The 22918-nt window shown below is 44.4% G+C and overlaps 1 protein-coding gene across 1 annotated transcript in view; it reads right to left on the bottom strand.

The window, feature by feature from the left end:
* Window positions 1-22918, bottom strand: part of KREMEN1 (kringle containing transmembrane protein 1) — a 54399-nt gene that overhangs the window by 14097 nt on the left and 17384 nt on the right. The window contains exons 2-4 of the mRNA XM_052654633.1: window positions 22379-22541; window positions 17936-18027; window positions 1953-2077 (exon numbers count right to left, since the gene is read on the bottom strand). Coding sequence (XP_052510593.1) covers window positions 1953-2077; window positions 17936-18027; window positions 22379-22541 — 380 coding nt within the window. The remainder of the gene's footprint in view (window positions 1-1952; window positions 2078-17935; window positions 18028-22378; window positions 22542-22918) is intronic.

Genomic DNA, 22918 nt, shown 5'->3' with positions numbered 1-22918 from the left:
CATCTTCTATGAAGAAACATGTATTCAATCCTTTGCTCATTTTTTAATTGGGCTGTTTATCTTTCTATTGTCACACTGTTAGAGTTCTTTATATATTTTGGGCATTAGATCTTTATTCAGATATGTGTTTTGCAAATATTTGCTCTATTCTGTGAGTTGCTGTTTCATTTTCTTAATAGTGTCCTTGATACACAGAGATTTTAAATTTTGATGAAGTCCAATTTATTTTTTCTTTGATTGTCTGTGCTTTTGGTATCCTAACTGAAAAAATCATTGCCTCATCCAAGGTCATGTAGATCTGTACTCATATTTCTTCCTAAACCTTTATAGTTTTAGCTGCTACATGTAGGTCTGTGATCCATTTTAAATTAATTTGCATATATGAGGTAGGGGTCCAGTTTCATTTTTTTCCATGTGGATATCCAGTTGTCCCAGCATTGTTTGCTGAAAACACTGTTTTTTTCCCTTTGAATGATATGGCACCCTTGACAAATATCAATCAGCCGTAAATAATACTATCAGTCAAGCGATTGGTTGCTTGCAAAAGATTGAGCATGTAAGTAAATCTATGGAGGATAATGGGAACCAGGTTTCTCACTATTAGAGAAGGGGCCCAGAGAAAACGGGAATGAAGCCTGCAGCGTTGGGCAGGGATTGACGTTACTAGTACAGTGCGTGGTTTCTGACATGTATAATAAATAACACATATTTATTATATACTATGTATACTACTACTATATATTTATATATAAAGATATATAATTATTGATTAATATAAATAATAATATGGCCATAAATAATGATGTCTGGACTCTAAATTCTATTTCCTTCAGCTTCTATGTCCATCTTTATGCCAGTACTGTAGCTCTTTTTTCAGTATGTCACTGTTCCCAGGCCCTCTTAGTGGAAAGAGCTGGGAAATCCATATGTATATACAAACACACATACACACACTTTCATATTTATGTTTCTTTCCTTTTTGTTTTCTTTTGCCGCATCATGTGGCATGTGGGATATTATGTCCCCAACCAGGGATGAAACCTGTGCCTCCTGCAGCGGAGGTGTGGAGTCTTAATCACTGGGAACTACCACAAGGCCTATATATTATTTCTGTATCTCTCTCTCTACATATATGTCAGGAACCATGCACTGTACTAATAATGTCAATCCCTGCCCAACTCTGCAGGCTTCACTCCCGTTTTCTCTGGGCCCCTTCTCTAATAGTGAGAAACCTGGTTCCCATTATCCTCCACAGATTTACCTAACATGCCCAATCTTTTGCAAGCAACCAATCACTTGCTCATGTTGGGCCAACTGCCTTGCTCAGCCCCTGCCTCAGACAGGCCTTGAGCACTGCCAGTCTATTCTCCTTGCTTGGGCCTGATTAATGGCCTTTTGATGAAATTATTAAGGAAGGAATGAAGGATGGAAGCAAAGGAGGGAGGAAAAGACTTCTTTTTTTGATAAAACAAACAAAAGCATTATTGAACCTTAATGACTGACGAATGACTTTAAGATAGAAGAATGGACAGAAAGGAAAGAAAATATTTTGGACTGGTATCCAGGCAAGGGCCCCTTAATGTATCAAAGTAGTAACCACTACCTTGGCTTATTCTCAGATCCACCCCCCTGGAGCCAGAGACGTCTCTGCTCATAACACACAGGGGTTGGAGGAAACACATGACTCTGCTGGAGGTCAAGCTGGATGCAGGTACTGGGGCGTTTCCTTTTTGCTCTCAGTCTGTGGACAGAGCGCTGCCTCACGCCGCAGAATCCCAAGCTCCACTCTTCCCCCAACTTCTCTTCGGCAGAAAAGTACAGTTGTAATGGCTTCACAGGTTGTTGTTGTGTTTAACAATTCAAATAATTTAAATACATTTTAAATGATATCTCAGCAGAATGCATTTAGACCTTCATCTTTTTCCATAGATATAAAGCCACAGAACCATTACCTTGAACCTTTGACTCCGACAAAAACTGATGCAGTTTTGTATGGTGAGTTTGTTAGACGTTTTACTGGTGCCAGTTAGAGGAGGTGGGTTTCCATGATCCTTGTAGCAGCCAAGGTTTCCAGGCACTGGAGAAAAAAGAAAAACAAAAGAATTTCACAACATCTGGCTGTGAAACACCAAGAAAGAAAAGCGTGTTGTGCCAGGTACTTTCATCTCAGCCCATATTTCCATTCCTAAAGTGCAAATAAATAGCAAGCAGCAAGTGTTAAAAATGGAAGTCTTGGTGCCCTCTGCTAACTGCTACATCTTTGTTTTATTTGGACAAGTATGTGAAGCCCATAAAACCGACCCTAAGATTTTTTTTACTTGTTGATAAATATTGATAGAATTTAGTATTGACAAGAACTAGGCATAGATTCTTAAAAACAGAGAAACTATAATATATAAATTATGTCTCAGAGTCACTGGAGGACAAAAAAAAAAAGCTCTTGGAAGCTACCATCCTATGCCTTGTGTCTCCCTTGTCCCCTCAAAAAGCCTCACAAGTTGGTTTTACCAGGTCATTTCGTGAATTTAATAGTTTCCTATTGCTACTGCAATAAATGACCACAAACCTAGTGGCTTAAAGTAGCATAAATTCATCATCTTACAGTTGCGGAGGTCAGACGTACTAAATGGGTCTAAGGGGACTAAAATCAAGGTGTCAGCAGAACTCTGGCTCCTCCTGAGGCTCCAGGGCACAGCCTGCCCCTTGCTGTCTCCTGAAGAAGCTGCCCCCCTTCCTCAGCTGTGGCTGCACCACTCCAGCCTCTGCATTCCCCCTCTGCTTCTGTCATCACAGCACCTTCTCTGCCTCTCATCCCCCTGCCTCTCTGTTACACGCCCTGTGTGATGACACTGGACCACCAGGTACTTCAGGATAATCTCCCCATGTCAAAATTCTCATCTGCATCACGTGTGCCACGTAAGGTAACATGTTTGAAGATTCTGGGGGTTACAACGTAGACTTTTGGGGGAGGGGGATTATTCTGTTTACCACAGTGGACATATTAGCGTTTCACAACTACAAAAGTCAGATGGTCTGGTCTAGTAGAAAAAGCTGCAACTGAGAATAAAGAAACCTAAATATATGTGACCCCACCTCCTGGTGTTTGTGCCCCTGTGTGATTCCCTCCCCTGGAGTGTGGGCTGGACAAGAGATTTGTTTTTGCCCAACAGAATGTGGTAGAGTTGAGGCGAGTTACTTCTGTGACTGGACTACAAGAGCTCTGACTTTGGTCTTGCCAGTAGACTCTCTACTGCCTTCTTGGCTTATATATTCTAATAGAGCAATGTATCACATCAGAGGTCATAAGAATGGCCTTCAGCCAATAGCCAGCAAGAAGCTGAGACTTCCAGTTTCTGCAGAGACTGAATCCCACCAAAAGCTATGCGTGCTTGAAGGAGATCCTCCCCAGCAGAACCTTCAGATGAGACCCTGGCCCTGGCAGATGCCTCACCGGAGACCTTGAGGCAGAGGACCCGGTCAACCACGTCCAGATCTCCTGACCTACACAAAGTGTGAGTGACAAATGTGTGTGCTCACTGAATTTTAGAGTGATCTGTTACAGCAGTAGATGACTAACACACCTATATAACATGCATCTAAATATATGCTCACTGAGTAAAGGAATGTATTTTGAGCCACAGACAATTATGGCTTCCTAGGTGGCTCAGCTATGCTCACTAAAGAATCAGCCTGCCAATGCAGGACACACAGTGTCAATCCCTGGGTCGGGAAGATCCCCTGGAGAAGGAAATGGCAATCCACTCCAGTATTCTCTCCTGGGAAATCCCATGGAGAGAGAAGCCTGGTGGGCTACACTCCATGGGGTCACAAAAAGTTGGACACGACTTAGCGACTAAACGACAATGGACAAACGGACCTCTCTGCCCCTTAGTTTTTCATCTGTGTTATTAATTTATGGAATCACTCCACCATCAGATGAAGCCCTTTCCCTATAGTCTCTATTTGGCTCCTTACAGTTCACATCACTCAAGATAAAAGACACGAATGAGGTCTGGTCCTAGAAGCACTTCTAAGCCAGTCAGAGTTACATATTATCCAATTCCAAAGTGAGACATATAGATTCTTAGAAAGCACTTTTTGTTTAAGACTGGAAAGCAGCATGGTCCAATTGAGTAAACTTTACACCCATACTAGTTTTTGGCACATAAGAATACACACACGTGCACACACACACATACACTTTTCAATTTCTGCCACCATCTACATCTAACCAGCTCGTTTTAAACTGGCAGGAAGCTAACCCAAAGAGTCACCCTCCCCACCTCTAAGCAAAGTGGTTACCCTTCTCCCTTGCGTCACACATGGGTCAAATATAACAAATGTGGCTCACCACACAAATGTTAAAATGCATCTTTCGGAAACAAACCAAATCTCTATAGTAGCAAATGTAAACAGAAAAGATCTAGGCAGTAGGAGTTCAGCATTCAGTGGGGGCCTGGCTTGGGAATGGCTGGGCTTTAGAGTTTAAACAAATGCAGTGAGCTAAGCATCTCTAGTTAGGGGTGTATCGGATAAGCTTGTTAAAGGGGCCTTACACATGGAAACCTGAAGCATGCGTTTAATGGTTTTTAATAAGAGCTACTTGATTGTGATCATCTTGGTCATTTACTCTGATTTCTGTCTCATTTATTCCATTCCATGCTCACAAATAGGCATGTTATTATGTATTTATTTATAGACAGCCCAAGGCACAGAATCATAAATGTTAACATTAGACATAAACAAGGTCATGGTTTGCGTGGATGCAGCTGGAACCTATCAGGTTTATTCACAACAATTCGGTAAGCAAATTCAGGGAGCTCATGTTCAGTTCCAGGAGGGCAGTGAGGCTCCAGAACACCCCAGGGAGACAGAACCTGGAAACCAGCCCACACCATGCTGCTGCTCCCTCCGTCTGGACAACAGTGGCCTTAGTATCGTCCTTGACAACATGTCAACTGCCTGCCAGACACTGTCCGTTCTATCTCCTAAAATACTTCAGACACCTGTCCACCTCTCTATCCAGGCTGCTATTTCCCTGGTTTAGGCCACTGTCCCCTCCCATCCGGGGCTTCCCAGGTGGTGCTAGTGGTTAAGAATCTGCCTGCCAATACAGGAGACACAAGAGATGTGGGTTCAATCCTAGGGCCAGGAAGATCCCCTAAATAGGAAGTGGCAACCTATTCCAGTATTCTTGCCTGGAAAATTCAATGGACAGAGGAACCTGGTGGGCTACAATCCTTGGGGTTGCAAAGAGTCAGACATGACTGAGAACATACACCTCTCCCACTCAGACTATTCTATCAGCCTCCTGTTCCATCTCCCTGTTTCTAGGCTCACCCTACTCTAATCTAGTTAGTACACTGCAACCAGAATAACCTTTACAGTACATTCCAGGCAGAAAGAAGGCCAAGGGCAAAGGCCTAAGGCAAGAATGACCCTGGTTTTTTTAGGAACACAAAGAAGTGAGTGTGACCAGTGAAAGAGAGACGGGAAGGCACCAGGAGCTAGGGAGGTATGCAGGGGCCCTGCCTGAAACCCTCAGAGCTCCCGGGTCGTCCTCTAGGATCAAGTCCAAACTCACACGTGGGACCCAAGGCCCTACCTGATCTATGCTGCTCCTCTATCCCACCCCCTCAGCATGACCCCTCTCTGTCCCTCGGCTCACGTTCTATATGAAACCCAAGATACATTATAGTGTATCTGCAAGTTGCCCACATGCACATGGCTCTCTGGCCTCTGGCCTTTCTTACAAGCTGTTCCTTCTGCTTTGAACACTCTTCTCTGCCTAGGATGGCAGCCTGAGCATCATTCCCCTCGGGAAGCCCCAAAGGCCTCCCGTCATCCTCCCATTCCACAGAGAAGGTTGCACGCCCCTGTGGTGTGCTCCTGTAGCAGCCTGCGCGAAACCTGATTCTAAACACCTGTTTACGTCTCATTCGTCGATTAACCATGAACTTAAGGGCCAGACTGTATCTTCTGCACACCATTGTATTCCCAGGGCCTGGTATGGTCCCAGTCATACAGTGGGTGCCCCGAATCTGGGTGCTCAATGAACAGATGTGTCCCACGTTGCCAGCTAAACTCATGGAGAGTGTGGGTTAAGGTACCTGTCAGGCAGCAGGGAGTCAAGAGTGCAGAGCAGAGTGAGAGGAGAGCTGACCTGCATCTTGACGTCCACTTAGGTTTTGACTTCTCACTGTCTTCTTTGGCTAGCTAGAAACACCTAACCAGGTTCTCCACTAGAGGTTAACTTTAAAAGGTAAAATTCTATCTTCATCATTTTGGATGAAACTTCTAAAATGCATTAGATAATTTAAAAAAACACAAACAACTTAGTTTAACCTACATACTTGGTTTCTGGGTGGCTTGAGGTCACCAGATGTATGTCACCAAATGGCCCCAGACTGTGTGCTTTCCTGTGTTCTTGTGTCTGACTGTAACAGTTAATCAGTCTCCATGGTTACAGCTGGGGCTGCTGAACCTTCAGAATATTAGCACTGGAAGGAGTCTTAGTGCCTACTTGCTACTGTCAGTGCCTGTGGTCTTGACTTAGCTTCTTAATTTGCTGCTTCTTAGGCTTAGGCTTATGAACTTCACTGGTGGCTCAGAAGGCAAAGGATCTGCCTGCAGTGCAGGAGACCCAGGTTTGATCCTGGGGTTCGATCCTCGGGAAGATCCCCTGGAGAAGGAAATGGCAACCCATTCCAGTATTCTTGTCTGGAGAGTTCTATGGACAGCAGAGCCTGGCAGGCTACAGTCCATGGGGTCGCAAAGAGTTGGACACAACTGAGCAATTAACACTAAAAACTAAGTAGACTTACAACAAAACTATCGAGCTTATTAGAACTGTGTGGAAAATAAGAATAGTTTCTGAAAGAGGGGAGGCCTCTACGTTTCCTTCTCGATTTCAGCTGTCCATACAGTAGCTCAGAGCTTTTGTTTGTTTGCCTACTTCCCAGTTCTTGGCAATGTTCTGAAGGGCGCTGGTGCTACCATCACCCGTCCAGAAGCAACCAGCGTTTTGCAACAATCACAGATGTGGGCTTTTGACAGACGGACCCCAGGGTGAACTTGGGTCCCTCTGCCATGGCCCTTCTAAGCTCGGGTTCATCCACAGTGGATGGTATGGGCCTCAAACGGTTCTTGTGAGAATTAAAATTAGATAATGTAAATAAAGTAAACACCACAAGGCCTGGCAATATAGTATGTGCTGAATAAACACTGTTTGCTATCATTACATACAAAAAGGCTTTCACCATTTCCCACACAAACCAGAATAACCTGCTGGGTTGACAGAAGAGTAAAGCAGCACTGAATTAAAAGATAAGATCAAAGGCAGTTACCTTGGAAAACTGGATTTGATTCCAGATATTAAAATGTTTACCTCTACATCTAGGTAGATCCAGTGCACTGCCAGGCAAGCCTTTCCCATGAAACCCAGAGCCCTTTCAGGAAGGCAGACAGGAGATGAGTTTCCTAGGTGACCGAGAAGAAGCCAGGCTAAGGGCCCTGAGTGGGGGATACATGAGAGGCTGTTCTCCCTGGAGAGCAGAGGTCAGCTCCAGAGTGCTCACGCCACGGCTTTTCCCTTGGCGTTCCTCTCCTGATAAGGCCAGTCTGGGAGCTAAACGAAAGTGACTCCTTAAGATGAAGGGCTAAGTCTGCAGACACGTTAGTCCCTTGGTGCTCTGTGCACCGCAAGGCCAGCCTTTGAGGGCTGTCGCTGCTGCTGACTATCACTGGAAAGTGTGGCTCCAAGTCTCGCCAGAGAAGACACGTCATTGTCGTCTTCAAAAGCATGACTGGTCAGCTGAGTGGATTTCCAGACCGTGTCCCACCCTGAGTTCTTCCCAGAAGCAGGGAGGGAAAGTCAATTTGTAAAAGGATATTTGTTCTCAAATTCCTTTTTTACTTTCAAGACCACTTTAAAGTCCTGTGGCTTGGTCATGCATTTTTTTTCTCTTACCAAAGAGGCTTCCACATTTTCAATTTTTAAAAATCATCTGAAAATATAAATGGACCCCTTGTTTACCACATTTGGTGCTTTAAAATGTGACAGTTAATTACCAACAACCTTTTCAGAGATTCAGGGTTCTTGACAGAGGTAAAAGTTTTAGAGGTAGCTGAGGGAAGATGGTTCTCTCTTCAGATTAACCCAGGAACTACTGTCTTCTCACTGCCACAAGCATGTTGGGAACCAACCATGCAGACTTGCTAAACAGCCTTTACAACTGGATATAACTGTGGTCTCACTTTGAAGGTGCACCTCACACCCCCACAGGGCCTCCATGGCCAACAGCCCGTCTCTGAGAACCATCGTCTTGGAGGACCTGCTGTTGGCTGGGGGCAGGCCTACGAGCCCCATCCTTGGCCACTGCTGATCCCCACTGGGGTCACCAGACTCCCTCTCCCAGGAAGTTGGAATTAGGATTCTAGGTATTGAACTGCAGGCACAGGACTTGTGGGATTCGGTCAAGCCTGTATTAAGGCAACAAGCCACGTCTGGGCCACGTGAGTGGATAAGTGAGCTGATTCTGTTGGTCCACAAAGAGGAAGAAGAATGGCCTCTATACTGAGAGAGAGGTGCAGAGAGTGAGACCGTGTGGCCCCACAGACAGACGGTAAGTGTGGGCACCTCCTTCCCAGGTTCTGGGACACAGGGATTGGATTCTGTGATATTCTCCCAACACCCTTCCAATAAATCTCTTGCGCTCAAGTTAGCTTGAGTGAGTTCTATTTCTTGCAGACAATTCCTGACAAAGAAGAAAGCCTGCCCTTTATTGTAAAAGTTCAATCTGAATAAAAATCTTCAGCTGGTAATTTGCATAAGAAGTCCTGATCCATCATTGTGTTGTCTACTGCCAAATCTGAGAGATCCGTTTAAGAAAGTGGAAGCAAAGTTTCTCTCTTGCATTTTAGAAAACTCTGCCCTGGCTCTGGGGAACATCTTTTACATTTTCTTACAAATAAAATCTGGCCCTTAGGAAACTATGCAGCGATTGCTTGTTTTACTTTTTTATACTAAAAAATAAAGATTTTTTATTAAGCACTGTAAGTTGCATTCAATAGCCTTCAGATACACCACACCACAACCCATCTACAATCAATCAAACCCAACAGCAGTTCATTCTCGCACAATCCATGAGTTAGGGTGAATCTTCCTTCAACTCACAGTCAGGTCCTACTCAGGTCTTGTGGGCAGGGACTGGGAAATTATATATCATTTCTGATCACTAATGTGTGATGAAATGCATCAGGAGAATTTTATGAAAATGAATAAATGATTCTGTTTTCAATGTACACTGTTTGAAAGTATTAACAAAACACCAAAATGATATATGTATACTGGCTTCTACTAACTCCTCGACGGGAAAGTTCCAAGAACAAGCAACAAGTTTCCTGCTACAGAAGGTGGGGTGGGGCGGGGCGGGGGGTGGGGCAGGTGAAGCTGATTATTATAAACATCATAATGTCATTCACTACCTTCTGCCTTCACACTGGTGTCTCAGGAGCTGAATTCTCTCTTCTGGAGGAGAAGGGAATAAGGAACTAAGCATACATGAGATGATGCCATTGATAGTCCTATCAGATGACCAGTCATTTCAAAGACTTCCCTCAGAGCATCAATAGGTTAGGTGTGGATTATTCCATACTCACAGCCCATGACCATGAGCACCCTGTATTCCATCCTGTCCAACTACAACTTCCTTTAAAAACCTGAGAGTTGCCAGCTTGGTCCAAGTCCTACCATAACATGGCCCCATTCTAACTCTGCAACTTTTCTTTTTTTGGCCATGCCATGCAACCTGCAGGATCTTAGTTCTCTGACCAGGGATCCAAACCAAGCCCCATGCAAGTGACAGCACGGAGTCATAACCACTGGAGCTCAAGGGAAGTCCCTCTACCTCTGTAACTTTATTTCTAAATATCAGTTCTCATTTTCAGTCACTCTGATTCTTCTACTCATGTCTGAGTCTCATAGCGACTCACCCAAATAAGTAAGTAAACAAGGCCTTGTCCTCCCCTATGAAATTTTACCATTGGGGAAGGCAGGAAAAGTTCCTAAGGGTTCTGACCCCCATAACGACCCTGATGTATCACAGAGACAGTTCTCCTCTGGCAGGAGTTCCTTCTTTGAAAGTGAATTTCTGGGGACAGAACATGGTAGACCATCTCCAAAGGAGGCTCTAATAATTTCCTCCCTTCTCATACGTGTGTGCGACTCCCCACTTTCAACTTGGAACCAATTTCCTCTCCTCTTGAATCAGTACTGACCTTGTGACTTCCTTTGTAGAATATGGTGGACTTCTGAGTTCATCTTCCTGAATGAGGAGGGCTTTCCCTGTATGTGAGCCTCAATCTAATCAGCCCTGGGTTTCAAGGTTCCCACTCAGTTCCTCTCTGTCCACTCCTTTCCTTGGGCACTGTAACTCCCACCGACATGCAAAGCAGTCCCGTGTCCCTCCTCTAGGTATCTGTCTGTTTGTTCCCTGACCTGTGAGGCCCTGACCCCTCCAGCCCCTCTGGCCTTTCTCCCTAAAGCCTCCAGCTCCCCAGCACTCACTGAGCCCTCTCAACTTCAAAAACTCACAGCTCTCTACCACATAACTCAATCTTATTTATATAATTGGTGGCTGGTCTCCAATTTTCTCCTGTGTTTATAGCTCAGATTCCTAATTATATCATAAGATTGAGGGTGGGACTATTCCTTATGTTCATGTGTATTTTTTACAGGCCAGTGCTGGTATAAAGATTATCAGTAAAATTGTCCTTACTGATCTGAATGATTTTCCCTTTTTAACCTACTAACATGCTTTAGAACATTTTTTAAATGCAACATATATAACTGTCGCTGAGGAAAATGTCCACTTGGTTCAGAAAGTCTCAATTTTTTAATGAGAAATTAAATAACATCCACTGCCAAAAACAATGAGTAATCAAGATATGCTTGTTCTGAAACCATAAAACTGTACTGTCAGAGGAATGCAGGGCATCCGGTGTTCCCTGAGCACAGGGTCACACTAGGCCCCAGGGGAACAGCCTCCAGGCAAGCAGTTGAGGCACACTCCAGGGCCCTGGGGCCAATCAGATAATACAGGACTGGACAGCAATAAAACAAAGGTTGGGAAGAACCTGTTTAGGAATTGGATATTAGGAACATGCCAGTGGTAGTCCACACCTTGGAGGCAGCACAGGCCACCACAGTCCCTGCCCATACTTTTCTGCCTACCTTCTGCTAGGTCCCTGGACTCAGAGACATGTGTATTTTACTCATTTAATCTTCAAAATGACCCTGGAAGGTAGAGATGAGGAGACCAAGGCTAACAGAGGAGTCATTTTGCCGCGAGCTATAAGCAAGTGATGATTCCAACCTGAGGTGAAGGACTTTGGAGGCCGAGTTCTTTCCACTGGATTGTGTTGTCTCTTCCTGGGAGAGATATGACAACCACATCAGCAAGCATATTTGGTGAGCATCTATTACAGCCTGCATCCAGTCCCATCACTTAATGGCAAACAGATGGGGAAACAATGGAAACAGTAATAGACTTTATTTTGGGGGGCTCCAAAATCACTGTAGATGGTGACTGCAGCCATGAAATTAAAAGATGCTTGCTCCTTAGAAGAAAAGCTATGACCAACCTAGAGAGCATATTCAAAAGCAGAGACATTACTTTGCCAACAGAGGTCTGCCTAATCAAAACTATGGTTTTTCTAGTAGTTATGTATGGATGTGAGAGTTGGACTACAAGGAAAGCTGAGCACCGAAGAACGGATGCTTTTGAACTGTGATATTACAGAAGACTCTTGAGAGTCCCTTGGTCAATCTTAAAGGAAATCAGTCCTGAATATTCATTGGAAGGACTGATACTTTGGCCACCTGATGTGAAGAACTGACTCATTGGAAAAGACCCTGATGCTAGGAAAGATTGAAGGCAGGAGGAGAAGGCAACGACAGAGGATGAGATGGTTGGATGGCATCACCAATTTGATGGACATGAGTTTGAGCAAGCTCCAGGAATTGGTGTTGGACAGAGAAGCCTGGTGTGCTGCAGTCTGTGGGGTCACAAAGAGTTGGATACGACTGAGCGACTGAACTATTAAAGCCTGCACTGTGCAAGGGGCTGTGGAAGACTGTTAAAATATATGGTTTGAGGCGGGAAAGCCCCCATAAATTCTATTAGCACCCCTCCATAAACAGACATACAGTCCAAATAAAATGAGAGCCCCACTGAGCAAATACAGGTTTCAAAGAAACCTCGGATCCCCACCACTTTAAGGTCTGTCCCTCACAGAGATTCTAGAACCTGTGCCTGTATTTGAACAGTTTAGTCCAGTTGGGAAAACAAACATAAAAAATAAATCATCAAAAAAGGATTCTGACCGCTAATTCTGGTAACCTAAAAGGGTTCATTCATTTAAAAGGTGAAAAATGAGACTGCATAAAGTACAGTATTAATGTTCATTTCAATTTCAATATTGCTTTGGCTATGGGCTACAGTTTGAGGTTTCATTATTTAGCTATAAAGTGTTAGTGACGTGCAGAGATGTGTCTTTTTCAAGGTGAAGTTCAGAGCAACAGGAACATGGTGTTGGGAGAGACCCTGAGGCTGGGACAAGGCCGCTGACGAATGGTTTCATGCCAAGGGTCCACCTGTGGGGAGCCCCTTCCCAGCTGAGAACAGCTGGGCCGAGAACACCCGTGGAGACGGGCCCAACGTGTCCAGAGTGGCTCTGCCTGCAGTGAATGCTTCCTGGATACTAACGCAGCCTGCTTACTCCTGGGGCCTGGGATTTCCCAAACTCAGAGGAGAAAGGAGATGGCTTGGGGCTAACAGCTTGAACTGCAGACCCTCTGTCGCCACTGAGTTAATCCTTTGGTTTCCCCAGTGTTGAAAAGCAATCCTAATAATTCAGCATACTATCAGAATTTCAAACACAAATTCCCAAACAATCCCCAAAGAAAAACTCTTAAGAATGACCTCAACTCTAGCCTGATTCCATCCCAAGCCCCCCACTTTTAAGGAAATAAAGGAAATGGGGCTGTTCACAAGTCCTGGGAGGGAAAGGGCACTGGTTGGTCTTGCCATGAAGAGTCCTAGACTCAAATCCTATTTGGCTCAGAGGGTAATCCTCATCAAATCACTTAACCACTCCAGCTTCATTTTCTCATCTGACCAAGGAGGGCAGGAGGGAGGGAACATACCACCTGCTTCACAGAATTGTTGAAAAGGTAATGTGAATATAAGTGCTTTACATATGAGGTACTCAATAATAATTGAAAAAAGCTAAAACATTAAAAAATTACTTCTGACATTAAAATGCAAAAAGTGCTGACAGAAGCAAAACATTTTCTGTAGTTGAGGGCCTGCCTTGACCATCACTGCCAAAGTGCCCTTGGCTTTTTACTCAAAGTCTGAAGTTTAGAAACTCTAGTGCTCGCTTTGGCAGCACATACACTAATATTGAACTTTAAAAACTCTTATTAGGGATCACAATTAGAAGCTTTCAAACGCTGCTCTTTTGGGTTGCATTTCTATAAGGAACAACAAATCTGTTTGAACAAAGTCAGGGTGTCATTTAATTAAAAGGAACTTAAGCCAGTGAGGTCACTGACCAAAGGTCCCAAGTGGCAGAGGTGCTGTTGCTGGCGTCCTCCTAGGGCAAGTCTGGGAGAATGATGCCACCAGGAGAGAACTTCTCCCGGATTAGGAGGGAGGAACAATGCCCCGAATCCCTGACACAGAGGCTTAGGAAGTAATGGAGAAGGGCTTCCTTCTGACCCTGGCACTCCCCCAGGCCTCATCACTGTCTTTCTGGGTCAGGTTTTGTACCCAGACCATGATCTGGCCCCGTCTAATTTTTCTCAGACCTCATTTCCTGACCTTTTTTTCTTAAAACCGATGTCTTAGCAACACTGATGTGCATGAGAATTCCAGTGTGTGTGTGTGCACGCATGCAAACTTTTCCCTCTGCCCCACCCTACCCTGGCTGCTTAAAGTGCAGTTCTGCAGTGCCAGTATCCCAGGGGCCTGTTAGAAACACAGAATCCCAGGTCTGTCCCAGAGCTACTGAATGAGAACCTGCATGTTAATAAGCAATAGTGATGGTAGGTACCGTAAAGTGGGAGAAGCCCTGCACTAAGGCCCTGCTTCTTCCAGAAGCCCTCTGGCAAAGCAGCCCTGCCACCCGCCTGTGCAGAGCAGACCCCCCCTCTTCAGTGCTCCTGTCCTTCTGTTCATCTCACGTATGCAGAGCATCTCACGTATGCTCATCTGTTTATGTACTGCCTTCAGTTCTAAACTAGGGGTTCCCCACTGGCTGCAGACCATCCCACCCCTGTGTCCCCTACTATATGGTTAGAGCTTAAATAATGTCATTTGTCACAGCTAATCACTTCTAAGGTCCTTGTGATTTTAAACTTTAATAACTAATTTTAAATAAATTTAATAACTAACAGTATTAAACTTATTAAAAGTTTAATAACTAACCCAAATACCTATGAACTATGTTTAAAAAGTACAGTTTAGGTGAGTCATGTTATACACTTGAATCTGGATACTTTGAATGTGTTTACACATTCAGTTTAAAATTCTTTAAACATTACAGATTTTTTCAGTATTACAAAAACTATTTTTTGTAATTGAAACTTTCAAGCATACACAAAATGTAGGAAAGAATATGAGCCCTTACCCAGCATCAACAAATAGCTGCTTTAGAAAAAATATTCTTATTTTATCTGTTTCCCTTGTACCCGTCCCACCCACTCACTCTTTGGAAGGCTAGATCACTTAAAACAAATCTCAGATATACTATAACTTCAGTGTGTATCTGTAATTTAAAAGGGCTCTCTCTATATGCATGCCATCACTGTAGCTATTACAGTTAACAGTGATTCCTTAATATAATCTAACACTGTCAGGAGTCAAATTTCCCTAATTCGAAGGGGAATTTTTATAGTTGAGTGTGTAGAAATCAGGTGAAAATTTTACTGCAAACCAAAAATAGCTCTTGGAGCCGACATGATAAATTTCTCATGCCTGTGGCCTCAGGCTCTAATCAGGGATGTGAAGAAAATCGTATTTGTCTTTAAATACCATTTGCAGGTTCTGTTCTCCCCCAACTAGACTACTTAGTTTCAAAAACTGTATGAAACTTTTATAAAGAATTTGCAGATAAGAGAGAACAAAACAAAAGCCATGCAGGGTATTATAGTGCCTGTCCCTCAAACGCAATGAAATAAACAGGAATAGGACTGGTGAGGCTGACTATTTAACAAGAGACAGACACGCAAAGGCTGGACATTAAGCCAAACGATTTCCTGTTCAGTAGTCAACAGGACTTAAGAGATTCAGGAGGCGGGACAAACAGGGATGGTAAACTTGATGTTGGGATTTCCTTTTAAAAATCTGTATTTCTTCTCTCTGTGACAAGAATGGGTTTTCTGAGAAACATATTGGCAGAAGCAGTTTGAAGAGCAAATCCAGTTTCCTGGGGGTTGTTCTCCTTTTAACAGTAAGTTCTGATCCGGGCTCCATAGGTCAAGAGCGTAGTTCAGATCTCTCTTTGCTCCCTTTTGAATCAGACTTGGTCTCTGCCTGCCTACTCGTTTTAGCTCTTTGCGTTAACAGAGATTCCGGTCTCCACACAATGGCCCACCATTCAACCACACTCGGCTTTGTCCCTAAACATTCATTCCCCCTGGCTCCTGCTGGGTCTGTTATATTCAGATATGAACTTTCCAGGAATCTGATCATGTCACAGGCCTTTTCCTGTATGACAAGTTCAACGCTGATCATGAATAGCAGGCTTCACACAGAGGGTTAGTATTATTCATGAAAATTATGACTCCACATCCAGAAATAGGGCAAAACTGGCCTAAAATAGGCAGGCTGGATCTCAGTTGAGTCTGTCAGGCAATTACCAAGGTCTCCTGCTGCAAACAGCTTAGGAGGTTTTCTCAACTCTGTTAATCTGACAAATTAAAAGCACAATGTCCTTGCAGACTCAAGGTCTGAGGCCCAGCTCGTGGGGACCCTGGTGAACAGAAGGGTTTTCCAAAGGACCAAAGCCAGATACGGCTCCCTCTTCCCACTGCCCTAAACCAAGGGCTCCCAGTTCTCATTCCCAACTTCTGTGTGTCTTCCCACCTTGACCATTTTAAGGCCAGCTTTAGAAGCTCTGAGAAGGTTATGAAAGTGCCTTTAAGAAAAATAATATTTAGTTTTTCTTTTCTGGAACAGTGAGACACATCTGACAAATTCGAGGGGACCTAGGTGGTTCGTACTATTTTGCTGGAATTCTCTACTCTGGAACTCGGTCTCAGTGACCACGTGAGTCTGCTTCCATTGGCCCAAATTATATTTTATAAATGAGAGTTGAGGATTATCTTTCCAAATAAAAGCACTCGGACTGAAACCCCCTCTTTGCCATTCCTAAGAGAATGACATAGGCTGGTACTAAAAGACCATCATTGTGCAAAACAAATGGACCGAGGAAAATCTGCTTTCCTCTCCCCCTGCCCCTTCCTTCTTCACAAAACTAGAGCCAAAAGAGATGTTTTTCATTTTAAAAATTTGATAAAGCAGCCTGGGCAAAAGCCTATTGTTCTGGTCTTTACAGTTTTCTCAATTTGGTGGAGCTGAATCAAGGTATACCAGGCTGGAAGGACAGGTAAGTGAGGGCCTAACTGCTGGGCAGTAGTGAGACATGCGAAAGTTTAGCTCACGAAAGTGAGCACTGGTCCCCCTGAGGCAGCACTGGTCCCCTTGAGGCAGCAGAATTCAGACTGCTGAGGTGGGCATGGGGAGAGAGGCCTGGGTCCCACTTGGACCTCCATACCCCTTCCTGACCTGAGGAGTGGGAGAGAAGGCAGGACAAACGGTAGATTTAAATCATGAGAGAAAAAGTCTGGGTAGGATTATTATGAAAGAGCAGTCCTTTCCTTCAGCTCTAAGAACTGAGAAACTCTATTCCTCTGGCATATTTAACAAGATATTATAAACACAGATTAGTAAACGCCTTATGGGTACCATGTTTAGTTTTGATTTCCATATGTTAAATCTTCCCACAACATTTTCAACCTTATTTTCAAGTATCTTTCTAAGTTCCCCTGACATATCACATATGCCCTGAGGATCAAGATACCTTTCTGCCTTTACATACATATAATAAACACTGAACAGGGAATGAAGGAATGAACAGATTAGAAGACAGATCTTGTACTAAAAGGCTGAAGAAAGTGGGTTTTCCAGTAGTAGGGAGTGACAAATTGTGAGCTATTGTAATATAACAATAGAACATCTTTATGCTAATGTGAGCAAAGGAGCAATTTGGTTTTGAAGGTATCTAATTAGACATTTACTGAACACCAGCTTTCAGGGGACACAGTACATCAAATCTAAACAGTAAGTAGAGTCACAACTTAGTTTTACTGTTGATAAAAGGCTCTTTGTTCATTCTTAAAAAAAAAAAAATTGGCCACACCCTGTGGGATCTTAGTTTCCCAACTAGGGATTGAACTCAGGCCCCAGCAGTGAGAGTGCTGAGTCCTAACCACTGGACTACCAGGGAATTCCCTCATTTTTGAAAATTAACTCCCCAAAGTGCAAGGTACTGTTTCTTTTTCTGGACTGCTACCAAGCTGGTGCATCTCTACCCATGAAAGAATCAGCGTGAGGAACGCCAGTGGAAGGTGAAGTTCTGGGCTTATCCATGGAGGGAAGGGGGTCCTGAGAGAACCTGAAGGTCTCCTTCCCAAAAAGCCTCCATGAGAGAAGTGAAAATCTTCAGCCCAGGTGGCTTTTCCTCCCATCTGCTCCAGGAAGCCCACCTGCCTGCCTGCACTATCTGCCCTCCCCCTGACCCCACGCTGGGGTACTGGCCTCCACTAGAAAGCCTAGTGCTCGGGGCCAAGGGGGAGTCAGGGCCTTACTCTGGCAGGTGGGGATCTCGCAGTACTTCCAGTAGACACCGTCCTCGTGCTCTGCCACGTAGCACCAGGGGCTCACGTCACCGTCTGGGTTTCTGGGGAGGGAAAAGGACACACCCGGTAACATTCCCTTTGTTTTAAGTCAACTGGCTCATTGCTTTTCAGTTTTACCAACCCCCACCCCCGACCAAAACCAAACCAAACAGACAAAAAATCTTCAGCTTCTGTGTTGTTTCTAATAATTCATATGTATCTTAATGGCACCTCTCATAAAGAAGAAAAAAGTGGTAATTACTACAAGAACAATGCAGTCCACTGCCACAGAAACTTCAGAGCTTGAGGGGGGGGGGGGGTGGGGGGTGAGCACAGGTGAAGTGTGTCTACACAAATTCACTGCAGTGTGACCGGGACAACTGACCACTGAATAGATGATTCCAAACAGCCCTGGCACCTTAACTGTGAACATGCGGATGCCATGACTGGGCCAGCACAGGTGCACATAGAACTGTGCATAAACAACGAATGGAGCAAACGGCCAAGATGGAGACTTGGAGGCTCAGAGTCAAAGGTTCTGCTGCTGCTGCTGCTAAGTCGCTTCAGTTGTGTTCGACTCTGTGCGACCCCATAGACGGCAGCCCAAGATACGCAAAACCCTCTTTACTGCACAATTTCTCTTTCAATGTTATATTTTAGGGAAATCTTTACTTGCAAAGATGTTCACCACAGCATTTTCACAATGCAAAAAAGTTAGAAACAACAATTAAAGGTTGGTTAAATAAATATGTCCATATAAGGGAAAGCTAGACAGCTGGTAAAAATGTGGTATAGAGACACATTTATTAACATGGAAAGATATTCACACGTCTTGTTAGGTTTTTTTTTTAAAGGCAGTTCTAAAACACAATGTATGACTGCTGCTGCTGCTAAGTCGCTTCAGTCGTGTCCGACTCTGTGCGACCCCATAGACGGGCGGCCCACGAGGCTCCCCTGTCCCTGGGATTCTCCAGGCAAGAACACTGGAGTGGGTTGCCATTTCCTTCTCCAATGCATGAAAGTGAAAAGTGAAAGTGAAGTCGCTCAGTCGTGTCCGACTCTTAGCAACCCCATGCACTGCGGCCCACCAGGCTCCTCCATCCATGGGATTTTTCCAGGCAAGAGTGCTGGAGTGGGACAATGTAAGACAACAATCCCATTTTTGAAAAGATATATTTAGGGACGGATATACAACAGATCCTTGAAAGTTTATCTCTAGATGATGGAACTATAGGTATTAATAATTCTAATGTTTTTCTTTTCTGATTCCCTTTATTTTCCTATGTCTTCTAGAGTGAGCACTGTGTGACTTTGAAACAATCAAATAAAATTCACATGTTCCAGACTCCACTGACAAGTTTTCAACAGGATCAGGCCAGTCAACTCACGTGTGATAGAAATGGGTCCTATTTTCACGTCAAAATACTAACTTCTCAGAAACTTCTAAAGAAAACTACACCAAAGAGTTTCAGTCAGAACATAGAGTCCTGTTACCCTGGTACCAACTTCTGACATGGCAGTAATAATCGCAAAAGACTTATTTCACATTTCTAAACAAGTAGCTTGGAATAAATGCCTTTAAGGTCTTTTCAATTCTGGGAGGCCACGACAATAATGGGCAGTGCTGCTGAAACACAGCAAAAGATGGCCGGGGTTACTGGACACAGAAAAGCCTTGCCTCTCTCCGTTTCTTTTCAAGCTCCCTTTATTGGACTCAGAAGGCTGGAAACCTGACACTCTGGTTAGGCCGGAAATGGGCATAAAGACCCTGCGGCCTAAGCTTTTGGAGCAGCCCCTATCAGGCCTGGGAGGGATCAGCCTATTGTGCGGCCCAGAAGATAAGCCACCCTGAAGCACAAAGGGTCCTTTTATTTTTTGTGCCCAAAGGCAGGTGCCAGCACCAGCCCTGCTGTCCTGGCCTCTCTGTCCTCCCACCCCCAACCCAGATACGCAGAGCCCAGAGAAGCTCATTCCCATCACTCGCCATCTCTCAGACATCGAGACTGGGATGGCATTGGAAACATCACGTAAGACAAACATGGTGTCGGGTGTCAGCTGAGAAATCAAAGTTGGAGAACTTGTACAAAGCCCTTCTTTAGACAGTATTTCACTGTCATTTTCCTCCCTCTATTCAGGGTTTGGCTTTGATGTAGGATTTGGTAAAGTCTTTCGAAAACAATTGTCTGTTATCAAAGTCAAAACCATTCTGAAAAGCATCAGAATAGGTTAAGAAAAAACAAGTAAATTCATCTTTGACTCTGCTTCAGTGCTAAAACAAAAGGTCCCGGGGCTCTCTAATGTGATAATAATCGACAATTTCAGTGTCCCTTTTTTGAAGCATAAACTGTTAGGTCAGGTCTGGTACATTTCACCAAATCAAAGGAGAGGCCTGCTGCCAGCCAAGGCTCGGGAGGAAGGTGGTGCTCCTGGCACTTAGTGTTTCCTTAATGGATATTTACTGGTGCATGTGGTGGCTCAGAGGGTAAAGCGTCAGTCTACAATGCAGGAGACCCGGGTTTGACCCCTGGGTCAGGAAGATCCCCTGGAGAAGGAAATGGCAATCCACTCCAGTACTATTGCCTGAAAAATCCCATGGACAGAGGAGCCTGGTAGGCTCCAGTCCATAGGGTTGCAGAGAGTCAGACACAACTGACATATGGAGTCTTTGGTGTGAGAGCCTAGTGGTGGAACTGGGTGCTAATCTATAAGAAAAACATTTTTTTTTCATGTAAATTAAACCTCATGGGAAATTTAAAATCGGATTTAAAAACAGGAGCACATCTGAGAAGACTTGCCTGATAAAAGGCAACAGAAGAATAGAATAAACCAACAGCCTAATACCAAGAGATAGTTTAGAACAAGAAGATAAAACAAAAAACAAACACTGGTTTCTCTTTCTAAGTACTCTTCTTAACCCAAGCCAACTATTCCCAATAGAAAAGCTAGGGGAAGGAAATAGCCAGAAGTAGAGTGGGGTTCATTTCTTTTAAATATGAAAGGAAAAAATTAATGATCATGTACAACTTTGAAAATAAAATGTAAAAGGATTATTTAATAAGCATGTGTAACATTAATGCTAAAATGCCAAAGACAGCAAACTGTGTAGTAGATAAACAAACTGTTACCTCTGGGAAGAAGGCCTTGCTGGAGAGGATTTGGGAGGGAAGAGGTAAAATGAGGACTTTATTTAAACTATATATATATATATATATATATATATATATATATATATATATCTGTGGTGTTTGAGAAATTTTTTAATAAACTTTTAATACTTCTATTACAAACAAAAAATAAAATGTAACATATAAAAAACAGCAATCAAATAGCAAACTAAAAACAGTGCCCTAGTGGCTCTGAGGGAGTGGCCAGTTGGCGTCCATTAGAATAGAGGTGAAGTAAAGAGATGAAGACAACATGGACTACAGGCCTGGAGACTCCAGACAAGCCCAAGGGTCCTAGATGTGGGCAAAGGCACCTGGGCGGGGTGGGGGTGGGGGGCGCGGAGAGGGTGGTGGGCAGCAGGTAAACACTGGGGCCTGTGCAGTATAGCTATATGTTGTCTCAGCTGGGTCAACAGTGCAAAGATCCCAACATTCTGCTAGAACTGGGGCCAGAGTGTGTGGCTCAGAGAGTAGCTCAGTGATTGTTTTCCCTGCCCCAGCGGCTCAAGAGGCTGCCTTTGTACCTGTCCTAATAATAATTAAATTCAGCACATGGCTGAACTATGAGTCACGTAACCAGGACCCTGGGTATAAATACCTAAGACGTAGCTATAACCAAAGGTGCTCTGGTCCCTACTGACCAATGTTTCTCAACCTGATTTGGATCACTGACAACTTTGAGAATCTGATCAAAGCCATAGATCATCTCCCCTGACAATCACAAGAACACACCTGAAGCACCATGGAGTTCAGCCCCATGAGGGTCAGACAGCAGGTGAAAGAGCAAAGAAACACCCGAGTATACTGAAAGGCAAGAAACGGCACAAATCTGCTGGCTACAGCTGCTCCCAGAGCAAGGTGTTCCTGGGCTGGCAGGATGTGGGACAACACAGGGCATCTTCCTTAGCTCAGAGGGAGGTTCAGGCTGCAGACAGTGCTCCGCTTGCCCATGACATCCACGGGCAAGAAGCCGAGTCTTCTGGTGGCAGCGCCAACAAAGGAAACCCTCCCAAAGAGACATGGAAGTGATCAGACAGGAAAGCAGAGCTCTGAAAACCAACATCAAAGAGCCCCGAGTTGAAAAGAGATTATGTGTTTGTGTGTGTGTGTTTGTGTGCACACGCGCACGCAGTTTTGTGAGAAACGTTTCTAAAATAGTAGCAAGAAAGGCTTTCTGAGTTGGCCAAAAGGAAGACAAAGCTTTGCCTAGTTGTGAGCAAGGCGGGAAGAGACTGGAGGAGGGTCTTACCTGCAGTAGTTATGCTCGCCCACGCCCCCCTCCCCGTTGGGGTACTTCAGAGTGTTGTAAGGATGCTGGAAAGTCTCGTTCCAGAACAGACATGGCTTCCCACCTTGCAGTGCCGTCCAGTTCTGCGTTCCCCTGTAATCTGCACCGTTGGCTGTGAAACATTCTAGGAAAAAGAAAAGACAGAGCAAACTAAATTTCTGGCAACGTCTACAGCTTCCTCCCTCTGAGCTTGATGTCTTGTTTTGTTTGGATAGAGCTGGAAATGGGTAGCGTCTTGCTGGATCCAAGACACAGCGGGCTGAACATTGGTAGGGCTGGGTACCCTCCAAAGGCCAGGCTCCTCTTGGCGCTTGCTTGTCTGCAGACACGAGGACATTTTCCCCGAAAGTATACAGATCCCAGCAAGGATATAAACAGGGAGCTGAAATGTATAGAAGCCCATGAAGTGAACCGGGAAAACCCCCAAATCTGGGAGCCGTCCGTGAGGAACTCTGGGTGCTCAGAGGGGGTCACTGCGCTGCCAGCGTCTCTGTGTGGTAA

The sequence above is a fragment of the Budorcas taxicolor genome, chromosome 17 (genome assembly GCF_023091745.1).
Source record: "Budorcas taxicolor isolate Tak-1 chromosome 17, Takin1.1, whole genome shotgun sequence".
Classification (NCBI taxonomy): Eukaryota; Metazoa; Chordata; class Mammalia; order Artiodactyla; family Bovidae; genus Budorcas; species Budorcas taxicolor.
Note: the sequence above shows the minus strand (reverse complement) of the source record. Positions and strands in the feature narration are given on the sequence as shown.